The 18,604-nt window shown below is 39.3% G+C and overlaps 1 protein-coding gene across 7 annotated transcripts in view; it reads right to left on the bottom strand.

Annotated features, from left to right (window-relative positions):
- The window catches only part of Rpgrip1l (RPGRIP1 like), a 126,957-nt gene that overhangs the window by 45,556 nt on the left and 62,797 nt on the right, over positions 1–18,604 (bottom strand). For 6 of the 7 annotated variants that reach the window (XM_045152937.1, XM_045152967.1, XM_045152942.1 and 3 more), the window contains 5 exons: positions 15,689–15,876; positions 15,463–15,543; positions 11,112–11,204; positions 9,765–9,990; positions 5,492–5,559 (listed from right to left, as the gene is read on the bottom strand). In XM_045152937.1, the coding sequence (XP_045008872.1) occupies positions 5,492–5,559; positions 9,765–9,990; positions 11,112–11,204; positions 15,463–15,543; positions 15,689–15,876 (656 nt within the window). The remainder of the gene's footprint in view (positions 1–5,491; positions 5,560–9,764; positions 9,991–11,111; positions 11,205–15,462; positions 15,544–15,688; positions 15,877–18,604) is intronic. The other variant, XM_045152960.1, reaches the window with a different exon arrangement.

Genomic DNA, 18,604 nt, shown 5'->3' on the forward strand with positions numbered 1-18,604 from the left:
TGCTTTTCATACTGGTCTATCAATCCTTCCCATTTTTCTCTAACTGCCAATAATCTCCAAAACAATTCAAGCTTTGACTCTAGGAAGTCATCCTTGATTAAGATCCTTTATGCTGACTTGGGCTCCCCTCAGAACACTTCCACATCCCCTGCACACGCCATTGTCCCAGCACTGATCACCATTCTTTGTTACAGTCACTCCTCCACATGCTTGGGAACTGGGTCCTAGTCTAACCCCTTTTTAGATGCTCAATGTAATAATATAAAAGGGGATAGCAATCCAAACATGTTGGTGCACTTCTGTAATCACAACATTTGGGAGACTCAAGTGGCTTGGGCTACAAAGCAAGATGTTATTACAAACAAATGTGTAGCATTTGCAGGCAGCTTTTTTATGTGTGTGTGTTTGTATGTATATGGGTGCACATGTGTGTGTAGGTATACATGCATGTGGAAGTCAGAAGGTGACATTGAGTATCTTCGTTGATTGTTTTCTACCTTATTTATTGAGGCAAAGTTTGTCACTTGAACCCAAAACTTACTGCTATGGCTAGTCTAGCTACTAAGCTTCCACCAGGGAACCTGCCTCTGCTTCCTGAGCACTGAGCTTAAAGGTTATCTGTGTGCTAGGAATCTGAGCTGAGGCCCTCAAGTATGTGTGGGAGATACTTTGCTGACTGAAACATCTTCCCATTCCAGAATTTGCAGACAACTTAAACATACCTTCTCACATACACATACTCATCTCTAGATTACTGAGGATGCCCACATAACATAAATGTCATGTAAATAGTTGTTATACTGTATTGTCTAAGAAGTGAGAAAAAAAATCTGAATAAATATTCAGTATAGATGCAGTTGTTTTTGAGTACTTTTGATTTGAGGTTGGTTGAATCTGCAGGTACCTTCCATAGCTTGTTGATTTGAATGGCTGACAGACTGTGAATTCCTTGAGGGAAAGGACTGTTTCTTTTATCTTAATGCCAGTAGATGCTCATGAATGAGGCACTGCTTAGAGGAGATATTCTATAGATGTGCTTAACACAGGTAAGGTACTTAGTAATACATTCTGCTATAATTTGGATCTGGAATGTCCCCCAAAGGGTCCCGTGTTAGAGGCTTCATCTCTAGCGTGGTGCTCATAGGAGGTGGTAGCACCTTGAAGAAATGGAGCCTTATGGTGGAAAGTTAAGTTACTGAGGGCATACATTAGAAAGGGATGCTGTGATCCTGGTACCTTCTCTTCTTTCATCCCCAGGTCATGAGGTAAACAGGCTTTTTCCACCCTGTGCTCCTCCTTAACACAGGCCCCAAAGCAACAGGGCCAGCTGACCATGGGTTGAAACCTATAAAACCATTAGCAAAAATAAGCTTTTTTTTTTAAAAAAAATATGCTGATTCTTGTATTATTTTGCTGTAGTAGTGGGGATCTAACACACTTTCCTTCCTTCCTATGAAGACTAAGTGTTATCATCTTGAAATTTCTATTTGATAAAGTCCCTGAAAAAGAGATAAGTGAGATAATAAGTTACAAATTATTTTAACCTTAAAAACTTAGCTGGAAGTTGGGTGTGGTGGTACATGCTTGTAATGTCAGCACTTGGGAGGTGGAGGCAGGAGGGGCTGCTGTGAGTTTGAGGCTGAACTAGGCTACAGTGAGGACAGTCTGGCCTACAGTGGAAGAGCTTACCTCAAAACAACAACAAACACTTACTGGTGGCATAATACGTCAAAGTCCACACCATCAAATAATCCAACAAGACAACCCCTGCTCTTCCAGGCATGGTGCACTGACAAGGACATGGGAGCACTGTCACAGCATTCCTACCACAGTGCATAACCAGATCTCATCATGAGGAATCACATGAAATTCAAGCTAAAGGATATCCTGCCATCTAAACAGCCTGCAGTCTACAGATGGTCAATGTTATTATCAAAGACCAAAACACATGTTGAGAGATCATTACAGATTAATCTAAAGAGACATAGAACAAAATGCAATATGGACTGGATATTGTATCAGATTATTAAAATGTATAAATGACACTGAGACAACTGGCAAAATTTTAATACAAACAGTGGGTTAGTAAGATCTTATAGTTTTTGTTCAGTATCCTGATAGGCAGCTCCTAGCATCCTAGCAATATATGGAGTCACAGAATGCCTTTAGATTCTAATGAGATTATTAGCCGGTCATATAGGAACAATTAAAGGGTTGTGACTTTCAGCCTACTTTCTAACCTCCAGGAAAGGGAGAGGAAAGAAGGGAGAGAGGAAAAGGGTTATGCTATCCATTAATGGCCAATGACTTAATCAATCATACCTATGTAACAGAGCTCCCATAAAACTCACAAAGGAGTGGGAATGGAGTACTCTGAACCAGTTGAGTAAATGGAGACTCCTTGAGAGGTACTCCAAGAGAGGGCAGAGAGCTATCAGGCCTCCTCACATCTCTTGCCCTAAGTACCTCTTCATCTGTATGCTTGTTACATCAATATTGAAAGTGTTTCTCTGAGTTCTGTGAAACACTGATAGAAATTAGTCAGACCTGGACTAATTTATCCTTGTAAGCACAGTAAAACAACCTGGGCTTAAGTTTGGTATCTAAAGTGGGTGTAAATCTTGTGGGACTGAGTCCTTAACTTGCAAGAGTAGACACTACTTCCAGGTAGTGTTAGAACTGAAGTCAATAAGAGGTCATTTAGCGGGTGTTCCCTGAGGAAATGTCTGAGTATGCGGGAAAAATCCTACATACATCTGGTCACAGAAGTGTTACGTTTTAGAGTTTGTTTTTCCTTATTTCATCAGAATAATAAGACAATACTGTTTTATTGTTCTGAAGTATTTGTAGGTAAAGGAACATATTTCTATAGTTCTTGGATCATTCATTACAATATATGTGAGAATATGTTTATAAAGAAACACTTAAGTATACAGATAGATATATAAAAGAGACTGAATGATATATGTGACATAATGTTAAAAGTTTGTGAATCTCAGGGACTGACTGAGGCCTTCATTACCTAAGTGAATATCATGACCCTACTGAGGAGGGCCCACAGGAAAACAAAGCAAGGAGATAAAAACAGTATTATAACCTATTATAATATATAAAATGTTTGTGAATCTGGGCAAAGGATATACAGGAATTATCTGTACCATTTTTATAATCTTTAAAGGCCTAGAGTAAGTTCCATTTTCATATTAAATGATCTCCTAAAGTAGCATACAGAAAACTTAGTACAATCAATGGAAAATACTAGATTTCATTGTGTTAATCACTGCTGTAACAAAATGTTCCAGACTAGGTAATTCATTTACAAAAATGGAAACCTTTTTCACAGTTCTAAAAGGTGGGGTTGATGAGGAAGCTGCTGCAAGACTTAAGAGTCTGATGATGGCTTTTCCTTTTTCGATGAAGATGCTGCTCTGCTATGTCCTCCAGAGATGAACTCTCCTCTCATGGCAGGAGAATGAGAGCTTCCCCTTTCATTTTGTGCCCTTTCACAAGAGTGCTGATCATACTTACAACACAGAGCCCTCACGAGAGTCACCTCCGACAGTCACAGCTCTCAATGCCACTGCCTGGGGATAAGCTTCATCAATAATCAACAAACATAGAGGCCTCATGAGAGTCACTTCCTACAGTCACAGCTCTCAATACCACTGCCTGGGGATAAGCTTCATCAATAACCACACTCACAAACACACAGCCCTCACGAGAGTCACCTCCTATAGTTATAGCTCTCAATCCACTGCCTGGAGATTAAGCTTCATCAATAATCAACAAACAGAGCTCTCATGAGAGTCACCTTCTACAGTTTGATCTCTCAATACCACTGCCTGGGGATAAGCTTCATCAATAATCACACTCACGAACACACAGCCCTCATGAGAGTCACCTCCTATAGTCATAGCTCTCAATACCACTGCCTCGGAATTAAGCTTCATCAAGAATCACACTAATAGGGCTGGATGGCTTAGCAGGTAAGGCACTTGCCTGGGAAGCCTAACGGCCCAGGTTCAATTCCCAGTATCCACGTGAACCAGATGCACAAGATGGCGCATATGGCTGGAGTTTGTTTGCAGTGGCTGGAGGCCCTGGCATGCCCATTCTATCTGTCTCTTCTTCTCCCTCTCTCTCAAATAAATAAGATATTTAATAATAATAATAAAGAATCCTACTCACAAACACTCGAGCCCTCATGGGAGTTAGCTCCAACCTCAGCTTCAACACCACTGTCTGGGGATTAAGCTTCATCAGTAAATTTTGAGGAGGCAAATCCATTCAAACCACAGGCTGAGGACTTGGTATTCTGTCCTCATGCTCACAGATGATACCAATGAACTATAATATTTGGTAGATAATTTAACAAAACTAAATCTTACCAGTTAACATAAGATACTGGTCAGTACCTTCTGAAGAGCAGAATTTTTACAAGTATAGAAGAGCTGATTGGCACATGAAAGGAAGATGCCCAAAGTTGACTTCTGGCCTACGCCCTGCCCCCCATGTACACACACCTACATGCACATGTACTTACATGCATACAAATGTGTATAGACACATGCACATACCACACACACATTTAAGGAACAATATAGATGAACAGTAAATGTTGAGTTTTTTCTCTAAAATTTATTTTTTCCTCCTCTTTTTTCCCTCCCTTTTTTTTTTGCTCTCATAAAGCTGGAGATCAAACCTAGGACCTTGCATCCTAGGCAAGTCCTCTAACACTGAGCCACATCCCTAGACCTTTGTATTTATTTGTTTTTGGCAGGGTCTCCTTATGTACTCTATGCTGGCCTTGAATTTGCAGTTCTTATGTCTCAGCTTCCTGAGTGCTGAGACCACAGGCATGCATGTGCTATCTCATACTACTTATATGGATTTTATAACTCCCACCAAAAGAACCTTCCCCCATGAAAACAATGCTCTTGTAGGTATATTTACAATAGAATTCTCCTCTTATGGGTTCAGTTTGCATATGACTTTTCGCAACATAATTTAAAACAAGTAAAGAATACATGTACAAGTTAATTATCTTTCGAGAAGTTTGATTTTTCTCCCCCCAGAAACTGAAGAATCTTAACCGTTTGTCAGTGGGTACATTTAGATATGAATACTCTGTGAATTCAAGAGGTAATTAGCTGTTACAGTTTCATGAGTGTCACATTCTCAAATTCTTTAACACTAATGTAATTTTATACATTGGACCTGAAAAGAAGGCAGGATCTTAAGGTGGTTTTATCAAGTTGCTATCTACACTATCCATGTTTGGTGCTTTTGGGAAAAGTAATGTTTATATGTTGCCTTCTATTACATAACAAAATGCATAAATAAAATTGTCTTTCAGAAGAAAACAACTCCGGCAAGATTATGATGGTACATTAAGAATGCCAGAAATATTTTTGTCCTAAGACTTTCATTTATATGACATGCTACGAATGAGGGTTGGTCTTAGTTTAGCACATGTCAAAAAGATACTGACCTTTTTGGTATTCTTTGAGATGGAAATAATACAGTCATCACTGTCAGAAGCTGATCTGTCCTCTTCCTCTGTCGGAAAACACAAAGGCAATGTTTCCTTGAGTTAAAACAATTATACTTGGACATCATGAACTAGAGATGAGCACAGGTCAGAGGACACCCTTAAAAGAACAATATGACAGTCATGTCTGTGATTGCTGCTAGCAGGAAATAAATACATAAATAAACAAACTTTGTTTTTTTTGAGGTAGGGATTTTCTCTTTGCATACATATTTTAAGAAAAGAAAAAGCTATCAGAAATTCCAATGGTTTTGGTAAATACGAAGGAAATAAATATGTAGGTGATAGTATGAAATGAAAAACAATAAAGAGGTACAGGAAACACCTGAACCACAAGACACTGGAGAGGGTAGGATCAAAACTGACCTAAATCTCCTACATCTTTCCTCCCTCCCTCTCCCCCTCTCCCCTCTATCTCTCTCCTCTCTAACTCTTGTATATTAGTTATCTTTTCCCTCAATTTCTTAGTGGACTCTGACCTGTAACCCCCACTTCCAGCTTGGGCCTACCATCCACAATGAGCTTTTGATCAGAGAAACCTACAAGGTTCCCCCAAACAATGACAGACTTCTGTCAGAGTACTTGATGACCCACCAAAGGCCAGTGGTAAGACCCTATTGCTGAAGACTCCATACGCAGCTGACGCGTAAAATGGAATGACATGGCTGGAAGCCAGGAGAGAGTCAGTCCCCAGACAGTCAGTGTGTCTAGTGCCAGAAAGCGCTACATAGGCGACTGGGGGAAATGACCAAGATCTGTCCAAGCAACACATTGTTTAACCTAATTAGCAACAAATAACCGGATGTGATGCCCACACAAGTGCAATAGTGGAACACAGCCATGGTGAGGAATCAATTGCTCATGATTTGGCTAACTGATCCACTCAGGTACTAGACCCATAGCTAGAACTGGGAAACAAGTCAGAACCATACCCAAACACAAGCCCACTCTACAATATCAAGCTACCATCAATCACGGGGTACAAGATGACCTAAACCTACCCTACTGTCTATCAAAAAAGTAAGTGTTATCTCAATTTTCCGGGTGCTAACTTACTCTCCGTTGGAGAATCTGCTTCTCTTTTCCAGATAGATGCAGATCCTAAGAAGAGAGCTGCCCCAACATACCTCAAAAGGGGCCCAACTGAAACTAAGGACAACTGGCGAAATAAGCAAGGGTGATGTCTTCCTGTGAACCGGATACCAGCACAAAGGGGAAGGAGATCAACGCAGAGAAAAATCAACTCCTACCAAGTCAGAGAGCCAGAGCCTCAGAGGCCCCCAACACCTCAGCACTGAAGCAGACCAAAAATGAACCCAACATGGCTCAGGGAAATTTTGCGGAAGAGGGGGTGGAAAGAATGTCAGAATCACATGTTGGGTCATGATATGCAGAGACATTTATCATACCAATAACTGGGGGCTAACTCCACAATGCACGACCCATTTTCATTAACAAGGAGGGTCTAATGGGAGGGGGTAGATCACAGATGAGCCTAAATAATGGTACCAAACTGCCTGTATTTACTGAAAACTAATAAATTAAATTAAAAAAAAAGAAAGACAATAAAGAGGTGCTTATAGCAGTAGATGTTGTCTCCTCTTTATTTTTGAACTTTATTATGTTTTAGAAAATTTTCCAATTATTCCAAACTTATTTTAATAAATAGCTTACATTTAAAAATTATTATTAGTACATTAGTAGTTTTTTTTTTTTTTTCTGTTTCAAGTTAGGGTCTTGCTCTAGCCCCAGCTGACTAAAATTCACTCTGCATTCTCTTGACCTCATGGCGATCCTCTGTCTCCCAAGTGTTGGGACTAAAGACATGCACCACCATGCTTGGCTTTAAACATTATTTTAAAATTAGAGTTAACTTAAAAGTTCCAAATATAGAGCCGGGCGTGGTGGCGCATGCCTTTAATCCCAGCACTCGGGAGGCAGAGGTAGGAGGATCGCCATGAGTTCGAGACCACCCTGAGACTCCATAGTGAATTCCAGGTCAGCCTCGGCTAGAGTGAGACCCTACCTCAAAAAACCAAAAAAAAAAAAAAAAAAAAAAACCAAATATAATAGTATCAAACAAAAAATACTGAAGCTTTATTTTAATTCTAAGTAGAGGGGAACATAGAATCAGCACATGTAATGTGTGCATAAGAAAGGCAAAAAAAGGTTTCAGTAAAAAAATAGGAGACATTTCAAAAGAAAAACAAACTTAGCAGAGATTAATCAATGTAGAAAAATTTCCAAGGAGCAGCCACACTTTCATGTCAACTTTGTATTATTTGTGTAGAGACATCATTAAGTAAATAATGACCTGGTAGTCACAAAATTGAGTTAAGAGGGAAAAACCTAAAGTGTCAGGGTCTTTGGTCTGCTACTCCTTTTTCAATCTTTTGGATACATCTGTTCATACTAATTAAAATGTGGTAGTGGAATAAATGTAGCAGGAAAGCAGAGGGCAACACCAGTAGGGATAAGGGGGAGAACAGTGAAGGGGAATAAAGTATAATGACACATCTTTATGAAAATGTCACAAGTACACCCATTATTTTGTATCTTAACCTAAGAAATTACATAAAATTGTGATCCTAGTTAACTACAGCTGAAAGCTCATAAGTTAAATCCTTAGCAGTGAAAACATGAAGTGGAATGTGTTGAATGTCCGTTTCTCCCTTCCTCCAGTGGCCACTGTGACTTGAGGGTGATACCTGCACCTGTGCTGACTACTCAGCCAGCAGATGCTCGGACATATCCATAAGTAGGTTGCAACCCTTTATGCCATGCAGCAGTCTGACAGGGATGTGCCCAGGGATAGGCTGTGTAACGAGCAATGGTGCTCTGCTTCTTTAATGGAACTACTCAGTGATAAAGTCCTCTGGATATGACTCTGCTGGCTGGTCCATGTGTCTTTTATCTCGATTTACCTTCCTTTCCTTGTTTTAAATCTTACAGAGCCAATGAAACTATGTTACTAGGCCATCTGCAGCTGTAGTTGCACCAAGAGGTAGGGCATTTTCTATCCATGCAGTTGTAGCATGAAGCATAAACCATCCACCAAGGCTCAATCCAACTTGTATCTGGTCCTACAGCTATGTCATCAATCACAGAAAGAACATCTTTTCTCCATTTCCACTAGTTATTATCTGAATTTCTGACCTCTTAGTAATTAACTCTGTGAGCCACTGGGGTATCCGATGGAACTTCTGTGCAAGTAATATATAATGGTGGCCCAAGGAGACTGCTGACCAGCCCTAGCTCTTAGGAGGTACCCAAGGCACTATAGCCAAGCTCACACCTGCCATCTCATAACATTTTCTAATAGTCTACCTAGTATTATTGTGTAAAAGCCAATGTTATCCTTACTTCTTAAAAACTAAAATCAGAGGCTGGCGAGATGGCTTAGTGGTTAAGGGATTTGCCTGCAAAGCCAAAGGACCTCAGTTCAATTCCCCAGGACCCAAGTAAGCCAAATGCACAAGGTGGCGCATGCATCTGGAGTTCATTTGCAGTAGCTGGAGGCCCTACCACACCCATTCTCTCTCTCTCTCCCTCTCTGTCTGCCCCCCTCTCAAATAAATAAAAAATAAACATTAAAAAAAAACTAAATCAATTTTTAGGTCTATTGAGGTAAAACACATATGCAATAAACTGTACATATGCTTAAACTGCAAAATTTGACCCTTAGCATTATTTCTATGAGCCCATTACCTCAATCATGGTAGTGAACATAACCAACACCTGCAAGCTTCCTCAGGATCCTTTGTACTCTATGCTCTTCTGCCCAGCCTCTCCCATTCATGCTTCCTCAGGCCCACTTATCTGCTTTCTGTCAGCACAGGATTAGTTAGTTTTTACTACACTTTATATGAATGAAATTACAGTAAGTTGTCTTTTTTGGGCCATGATTCTTGGTTTTATTTTTTAAAAAGTTAAGAGTACAGAATAGTCCAAATGATAATACTGAACCTCGAGATAACAGGAGACTGTTTAAACTGGGCAGAACAGCAATGACATTTGTATTCAGTTGTGGAACTCCAAGTTGACTTCAGAAGAGATAGACTAGCTCCATCTAGCCACAGCCAATAGCCTGAAGAACTCTAACCCATCATCTGTCAACAGGTGCACCACGAAGCAGATTCCACTAGTAAATGGTCTGCAATAAGGCATGCTTTCACAGACACAGCAAAGTGAATAATAATCAACATAAGGTCACCTTCTTGTTCCAGTTCTTCTGTTATTTCTGTTTCATCTTCAGAGGAAGCCACGCTTTGTTCTGCAAGCTGGCCCTCAGAAAGTAGAGACATGCTATCTTCTTTCCCTTGTTGCATGTGCTCAGTGTTCTCTTTGACCTGAGCTACACTGCTTTCATCATCTTTGCTTCCTTGCTGTGTCTGCTCAGTGTTCTCTTTGACCTTAGCCACACTGCTTTCTTGGGAAGCCTGCAGAAAAGGAAGCACACTGTGATATTTATTATTGCTAAGAATTATACTTTATAGTGTTCTTGGTGAAGTATCTTGAATGATAAAGCATGCACATTTGAGACTTAAAGACACAGACATAAAGCCAGGCATGCTGGCCCATACCTATGTTTCCAGTATTTGGGAAGCTGAGGTAGAAGGACTGCTGTGAGTTTTAAGGTCATCCCACACTACATAGTGAGCTCTATACCACTGAACTACAAATGAGTCCCTGTGTTGGCAATGCACCCAAAACCAAAGCCAAATCACACCCAAAACAACACAACACACAGCTATGCAATCTATACATATTAGACTTGCAAACCTTTAAATTTGATAACTGTATAACAGAGTCCCCCCCCCCAAAAAAAAACCCTTCAGAACTATCTCTTAATGTTCAGGTAAGCTTATGATTCAGTGTTGGGCCTCATTCATCTTTATCAGAGGCTGCATATGGCCATATGTGGCCGATAGGCTGCAGGTTGGACACTCCTGTTCAAGATGTTTTAGAGAACAGTCACTTAAATTGTATAGATAGATGAAAATAGGCAGGCCAGTGAAATATATAGTAAGAAGAAAGGTATAAGCAGAATGCCTAAAACACAGCACTTGGAGGTAGAGGCAAACTGATCAGGAATCCAAGCTCACCCTTGGCTTGATAGTGAGTTGGAAACCAGCCTGAGCTACATGAAACTCTCAAAAAAAGGTGTATTTATTAATCACAAAATGAATTTTACATGATTTAAATTCATATATTTATGTACTATCTATCAATAACAATATAATTATAGCTGTTAAATTTGACATAAATTTATCTTTCCATGGTAAAGAAATCATATACAAAAGTAGGATAAATGCTATGATTTCTTGAACCATGTGTAATATAAGACAGTCTTCTTTTGTTTGTTTGTTTTCATGGTAGGGTCTCACACTAGCCCCAGGCTAAGCTGGAACTCACTCTGTAGTCCCAGGCTGGCCTTGAACTCACAGTGATCCTCCTATTTCTGCCTCCTAAGCGCTGGGATTCAAGGTGTGCCTGGCTAGGACAAAGTATTTAAGTACCAAGTTTAGACTTTCAAAATAATTTTAATACAAATTCATACCTTGGAAATAAGTGAAAGAGCTGACACATTAGTTTCTAGTTCTGTTGTGTGCTCCACCTCTAGGTAATTCTCTTTTATATCTTCAGAAGTCTCCTTGTATCAATATGAAAACACCAACATTTGTTATTTTGTACATACTGCTAAATCTCAAATCAGTCTGACTTTTCATATATATATTTTCATATATATATTTTACTGGAGACAGAACCATGGTAAATACATGATCCACTATCGAGCTACATTCTCAGATGGACTTTCTTTAATTTATATGCAATTTAACAACTGCAGGTGTAGGTCAATGAAACACTGATTATGATAGCAACAAAAATGAAAGCAGTACAAATGTCCTCCAAGGTACTAGTAAACATCTGGCACATACAAATTCCTGAGATCTGTATAACAATGAAAAATTCTGATGTACCTGTGGCTATTGATATAACAGGCAACACACTATACAATGCTGAGAAAAACATCAGTTAGAGAACAGACATTTATTTATTATTTGAGCTAGAAAGGCATGCCAAGGCCTTCTGCTGTTACAAACTCCAGATGCATGCATCACTTTGTGCATCTGGTTTTTATGTAGGTACTAGGGAACCCTAGTTCACTATGGAATCAAGGGTGACCTTGGATTCATGATTATTTTGCATCTATCTCCCAAATGTTGAGTTTCAGGCATCCTGCTTACATTTTTCATTTTAATATATGTTCATAATTATGTATATTTCATTGGCCTGTGTATTTTCATCTATTTGAACTTCCATTAGGCTTTGGCAGTAAGTTCCTTTAACTGCTGAGCCATCTCTTCAACCCTCATATTTATTTATTATGTTAAAAAACAAACCTGCAGGCCAGAGAGGTGGCTTAGCAGTTCAGGTGCTTGCCAATCAAAGCCAAAGGGCCCAGGTTTGATTCCTTAAGACCTAGGTAAGCCCGATATACAAAGTAGCACATACATCTGGAGTTCATTTGCAATGTTTGGAAGCCCTGGTGTGCCCATTCTCTCTGCCTGCCTCTTTGTCTCTCTCTCCTTCTCTCTCAGTTAAATAAACACATAGAATATTTAAAAAACCTGCAATCAAACATTTATATGTGCATATGTATATTTCTGTAGGAGGGGAGGAAATTCACTAAAATGCTATGCAATATGTTTGGTGAACTCTATCTTTACTATTTCTTCTTCTTCTTCTTCTTTTTTTTTTTTTTTTGGTTTTTCGAGGTAGGGTCTCACTCTGGCCCAGGCTGACCTGGAATTAACTATGTAGTCTCAGGGTGGCCTCGAACTCATGGCGATCCTCCTACCTCTGCCTCCCAAGTGCTGGGATTAAAGGCGTGTGCCACCACGCCGGGCTATTATTTCTTCTTATTTATTTTCTTTAACATTTCTATGATTACATATTACTCATGTAATTAAAAAAATTATATATAAACCCAGCATGGTAGCACATGTCTTTAATCCCAGCATTCAGGAGACAGAGGTAGGAGGATTGCCGTGGGTTTCAGGCCACCCTGAGACCACACAGTGAATTTCAGGTCAGCCTAGGCTAGGGTGATACTCTTTCTTGCAAAACCAAAAAAAAAAAAAAAAAAGATATGTTAGAATAGAGATGTTTCCTTTGATCAATATTATTTTTTAACATATCAAATGTCAGCTTATTAGCAACTGTTTTTTTTATCATTCACAAACTGATGTTTATTTGTAAAATATAGTTTATAATTTTTACTAAATAGTAAGAGAGTTCAATATATACAGTATGAGAGTCATATGAAAAATTTAAAAGAAATGAATAAAAATCCATATTCTTATCATGCAATGGTAATATTTGCTAACAGTCTGTTAATTTTATTTATTTATAATTTTTGATGAAAATAATTTTATGGTAACATAACCATATTATAAACACAGTATATCCTGTTAGTTTAAAATGTTAATATTATCACATAACTAACCATTATCCTTGGACATGAAAATCTTGGAAAATACAATCTTAAATAACAACATATTATATTGATGACTGTACCATGACTATTTTACTACTGTTGGGTACATAACTTGTTCTCAATTTTAAGGATTGTGACTAATGTTACAAGAAACATTTCTACACATTTCATTATTTATTAATGATCATTGACTCAGGAATACAGCTAAAGTTAAAGAAATTGGAAGTCCACAAATGATGACTTGAGTGGCAATAGTGCAGATGATACGAACATGGGCATATTTTGAAAAGGAATACAGCTGACTGAAATTGTGGAAGAACTGGAGTTGAGAAGCAGAGACAAGGGCTGGAGAGATGGCTTAGCTGCTAAGGTGCTTGCCTACAAAGGCTAAGGACCCATGTCTGGCTCTCCAGATCCCATGTAAGCAGATGCAAAAAGGTGAGGCAAGTACAAGGTCTTACATGCCCACTTGGTGGCACAAGTGTCTGGAGTTTGACTACAATGGCTGAGGCTCTGGTGTGCCAATTCTTGCTCTCTCTCTAAAATAGAAAAAAGAGGTGGGGGAGGGAGAGGGAGAGAGAGAACCAGAGGCAAGGGGATGCTTTGATAGTTTCATGCCTGTACAACTGAGCAAATATCATGTCATTTACTAGAAGTGGGAAACACAGAAAGAGGCAAACTTTTTGGAATTGCGTTGGCTTATTCAGGAGTTCAGGTTTTGATGTGATAAATCTATTGCACATAGATTAAGCAGTAAAAAAAAAAAAAAAAGAATACCGAATCCAGCAATGAGGTTGAGGTTAGGGACTACAAAGACTACAAATACAGGAATGCCAATGTACAGATGCCTGCTAAATTTCTGGGAGCGGATAAGATTTCTTCATGTACATATAGATTAAGAACAAAGAGGTCTGAGGATTAACTGCTGAGATGCTAGAGAGACACTTCAGCATTGACAGATGTGGTCTGGAGGAGTGAGGAGAGTGACTACTGAAGCTGGAGGAAATCTAGCAAAGAGTCAAGAGAAGAGAAAGATGTCACAGAGAACTGACTACTGGATAAGGGTAAAAGAAAGTCACTGTGACCTTAGCAGTTTTATAACAATAAGAATTTGAGTAGTGTATATTCCAGAAAGTATGACGAAAGAGAGACAAGTAAGAAAGACTATTTTGTAAATGTGAGAAGAATAGAGTTGTAGGTGGGGAGAATGTGGGCTATGAAAGAGAAGGACAGTAGCTGAGGGACCATGAGAGAAGAGGGTAGTGCCTGGGGGAGTGTGGGATTATGAGAGAAGAGGGCAGTACTTGGTGGAATGTGGGATCATGAGAGAAGAGGGTAGTGCCTGGGGGAGTGTGGGATTATGAGAGAAGAGGGTAGTACTTGGGAGAGTGTGGGATCATGAGAGAAGAGGGTAGTATTTGGGGAGTGTGGGATCATGAGAGAAGAGGGTTGTACTTGGGGGAGTGTGGGATCATGAGAGAAGAGGGTAGTATTTGGGGAGTGTGGGATCATGAGAGAAGAGGGTAGTATTTGGGGAGTGTGGGATCATGAGAGAAGAGGGCAGTACTTGGGAGAGTGTGGGATCATGAGAGAAGAGGGTAGTACTTGGGGGAATGTGGGATCATGAGAGAAGAGGGCAGTACTTGGGGAGTGTGGGATCATGAGAGAAGAGAGCAGTACTTGGGGGAATGTGGGATCATGAGAGAAGAGGGCAGTACTTGGGGAGTGTGGGATCATGAGAGAAGAGGGTAGTGCTTGGGGGAGTGTGGGATCATGAGAGAAGAGGGTAGTATTTGGGGAGTGTGGGATCATGAGAGAAGAGGATAGTGCTTGGGGGAGTGTGGGATCATGAGAGAAGAGGGTAGTGCTTGGGGGAGTGTGGGATCATGAGAGAAGAGAGCAGTACTTGGGGGAGTGTGGGATCATGAGAGAAGAGGGTAGTACTTGGGGAGTGTGGGATCATGAGAGAGGAGGGTAGTATTTGGGGAGTGTGAGATCATGAGAGAAGAGGGCAGTACTTGGGGAGTGTGAGATCATGAGAGAAGAGGGCAGTACTGTGGGAGTGTGGGATCATGAGAGAAGAGAGCAGTGCTTGTGGGGTGTGGGATCATGAGAGAAGAGGCAGTACTTGGGGGAGTGTGGGATCATCAGAGAAGAGGGTAGCAGTTGGGGGAGTATGAGACCATTAGAGAAGAGGGTAGTAGCTGGGGAATTTGGAACCATGAGAGGGCTGAGTACAAAGAAATTTTAGTTGTTAGTACAGTGACAAGTTATACAGCTGTCTTTCAGGGAAAATGTACATACTTACCTATTACTATTTAATTCAGATAAGTGTATAGCACACCTCTATATTCTATTTCAACTGTTTGTTACAGCAGGAGAAATTCATATTTTCAGTTATATTACTTACAGAACTTGGATGTGGCATGGTATCTACAAAAGATACCTTTTTGTCCCCAGGTGCTAGGTGTCTTGGTTTAGGTCTTGGTGCCTAAAATAAACCAATATTAGACTGAGCATAATAATTAGTATATTTTAGAGATGGCTTCAGATGCTTTTTGGCACATGTATTTGGCTATGAAGTTTATATTCAAAGTGTCATACTTGAAAGGAAATTCAAAGTCACTGCTACTCACTACAACAGGTGGATCACCAGAGGATGCTTGAGGTTGTTTTTGAGCTTCTGGCTCTTCTCTGCATATGAAGTTTCCTAACTTTTCAATATTTATTGATCCACTTGGTGGAAGGTAAGCAAATTTCCACTTCAATATAACATGGATGGTGCCTGCAGGATGCTTCTGATGATCTGATAACTCAAATATCCCTGTAAATTATGAATGTAATTGTAACAAATCCAGAGTGAAGTTTGTTATAAGCAATAAAGGGAAACAAAGAATATGATTTTGGTTTATATTCAGAACTCAAATATATTAGAAAGTAAAGACAAAAGATCTATGACAGATTCACCTCTTAAGCAATCTTCTTTCAGAAGGCCTTAAAGAGAACATATTCAACAGTAAAAGCACTCATTTATAAGTATTTTTATTCACTGAAATTAAATTCAAGGATTGCTCAGCATTCCTAGTCTTTCTATAAATCATTATATTTGGGCTATGGCCCAACCCAAGTATAACTTTTATTTCAACTTGAATATTCTTGCAAGAGACTGGCCTCTAACTTAAAATATACTAAAACTTTGAAGTTTCAAATAATTTAGTATCTAGAGTAGTCCTTGTATTACTAAATAATTCTGTTCTAATTTTAAATATATTTTACAAACTTCTAGGTTACTAAAATTAATAATAGCCCAGCAAAAAAAATCCATGACCACCCTAAACAACCTGCAGTTAACACAATTATCACTTGGCTGAATCTAATATTGAATTGCAAATTTTAATCACTGCACTAGATTTTAGGGATGAAGTGTCTATTTTTAAATAAAAAGTGTATATTTAAAATATAACTTTTGATTAGGGGACTCGGTCTTCAAGTGTGTATTTCTTTCTTCTTCTTCTTCTTCTTTTCTTTTTTTTTTTTTGCTTTTTTGAGGTAGGGTTTCACTCTAGCTCTTGCTGACTTGGAATTCACTATGTATTCTCAGGGTGGCCTCGAATTCACGTTGATCCTCCTAACTCTGACTCCCAAGTGCTGAGATTAAAGGCGTGTGCCACCATGCCTGACTACTTTTTTTTTTTTTTTTAAAGCAAGAGAGACTTTAAAGAGTTGTTACCCATGAAAAGGCAGAGGAGGGGGATAAAGTTGCTGGAGTATATATTTCTTTCAATTGCTGGCTGGGAAAAAAAACTCAAAAAACAAAACACCACTTCCCCTAAGCTTCCTAAACTCCAGACTTTGAAGAAAGTGAAAGATCTGGGTGGAATATAGGGAGGTGATAAACAATGTAACAGGCAAGGGGAGACTTGCAAAATATCTGCTGAGCTCAGGGAATACTCTTCCCAAAACGTAAGGATCAAAGTAGAGGAAATGGGTAAAGACAACCACTAAGGACTCTGGTGGTGGACAGTCTCAGTATAACAATCAAGAAGCATTTACTCAAGTGTTTGCTATGCCCAGTGAAGACAGTACATGTAAATGGTCAGATAGGCTTGTTAGATAGGACTAACTTTATTTGGAACAGCATGGAGATAAATGCATTCACAGGTATACTGTCAAAGACAGCAATCTCAGTGCCAAACAAGCAGGCAAGGCCAACATCTTAGCCAGACTTCTCAACTTCTCATTACTGCTTAAGGCAAGCAAAAAACCAAAACAAAACAAACAAAACAAAACAAAAACCAAAACAAAACAAAAAGAACACCACTAAAACAAAAACAAAAACACACCCAAGGTCAAGCAACACATTTAAAAGGAGCTTGACATTCAAAGTGGACCTTGTTACAATACTATTTATGCCTCATGGAATGGAAGACTATGGCCATATACAAAGCTACATGCATGTACCCTTATTTACCTCTCTGCTTCCTGACTGAATGCAATATAATCAGCTGACTAATGCTTGTAATGCCATGCCTTGTCCACTATGATAGAATACACCCTAAAATTATGAGCCAATACAAACCTTTCCTTCCTTAAGTTGCTTTTGTCAGGTATTTTGTCACAGAAATGAGAAAAGTACTAATATAGAAAACTGGTACCAACAGTGGGGATGTTGCTGTGAAAAAACTGACCATGTGGTTCTTAAGACTTTTGGACCTGGTTTGCAGAAGGAATACAGACAGTCTACAATTTTGGGTGAGAAAAGTCCTATAATGCTGTAGGCAGAACTTAAAGGGCCATTATGGTGGAAGCTAAGAAGACCAGAAGCTGAAATGTCAGTTATGAAGGCATGGCTCATAAGGTTTAAGAGGGAAACAAGGACTCCATTAGGAAATGGGACGGAGGTCACTAGTGTGATATTCTGGCAGAGTCTGGCTGCAGTCTACCTAAGTCCTAAGAAGTTCAGTGAGGTTAAGTTCAACAGTGGTGGGCTAATTTCTTTGGTAAAGGAAAAATTTCAAGATAGCCTAGAATTCAGACTATGTTATGGTTAGTATTTACTATTATACAGATCTACAATGAGTGAAAAAAGGCACAAACAATTTTAACTTTGGCAAGGAAGGGTGTGTGAGCAAATGTGAAGTTCCAGACAAGGTGTGTGCAAAGAATAGAACATTTGAAATTATTGAAGAAGCATTCCTAAAAAAGAACTTTGTTCTCTTGACTGGAACAATAGGAAGAGTGTCCTTAAGGGCAAAACCCATCAGCTGAAGGCTTTAATTTATGAAGAGGAAAGTTCATCTGAAAGAGAGCTTCTAAAATGAAAATGCAGCTGAAGTGGTTTCCTGTTTGCACACAATTGTCCAGGTATGTGTTTCCTGAGGGTCAACCTAGATGGCATACAAAACTGTCATCAAAGGGGGCCAGGCTCCATTCTCAGCTGTCAACAGAGCTTGGAAATGTCATCCACATGGTATAAAAGATGCAAGATTGATGGGATTATGGAGTATTGTATCATGGTTCCAGAGAACCTTTGAGGGCATTTGTGGATTGGT

This window comes from Jaculus jaculus, chromosome 1 (genome assembly GCF_020740685.1).
Source record: "Jaculus jaculus isolate mJacJac1 chromosome 1, mJacJac1.mat.Y.cur, whole genome shotgun sequence".
In the NCBI taxonomy this organism is placed as follows: domain Eukaryota; kingdom Metazoa; phylum Chordata; class Mammalia; order Rodentia; family Dipodidae; genus Jaculus; species Jaculus jaculus.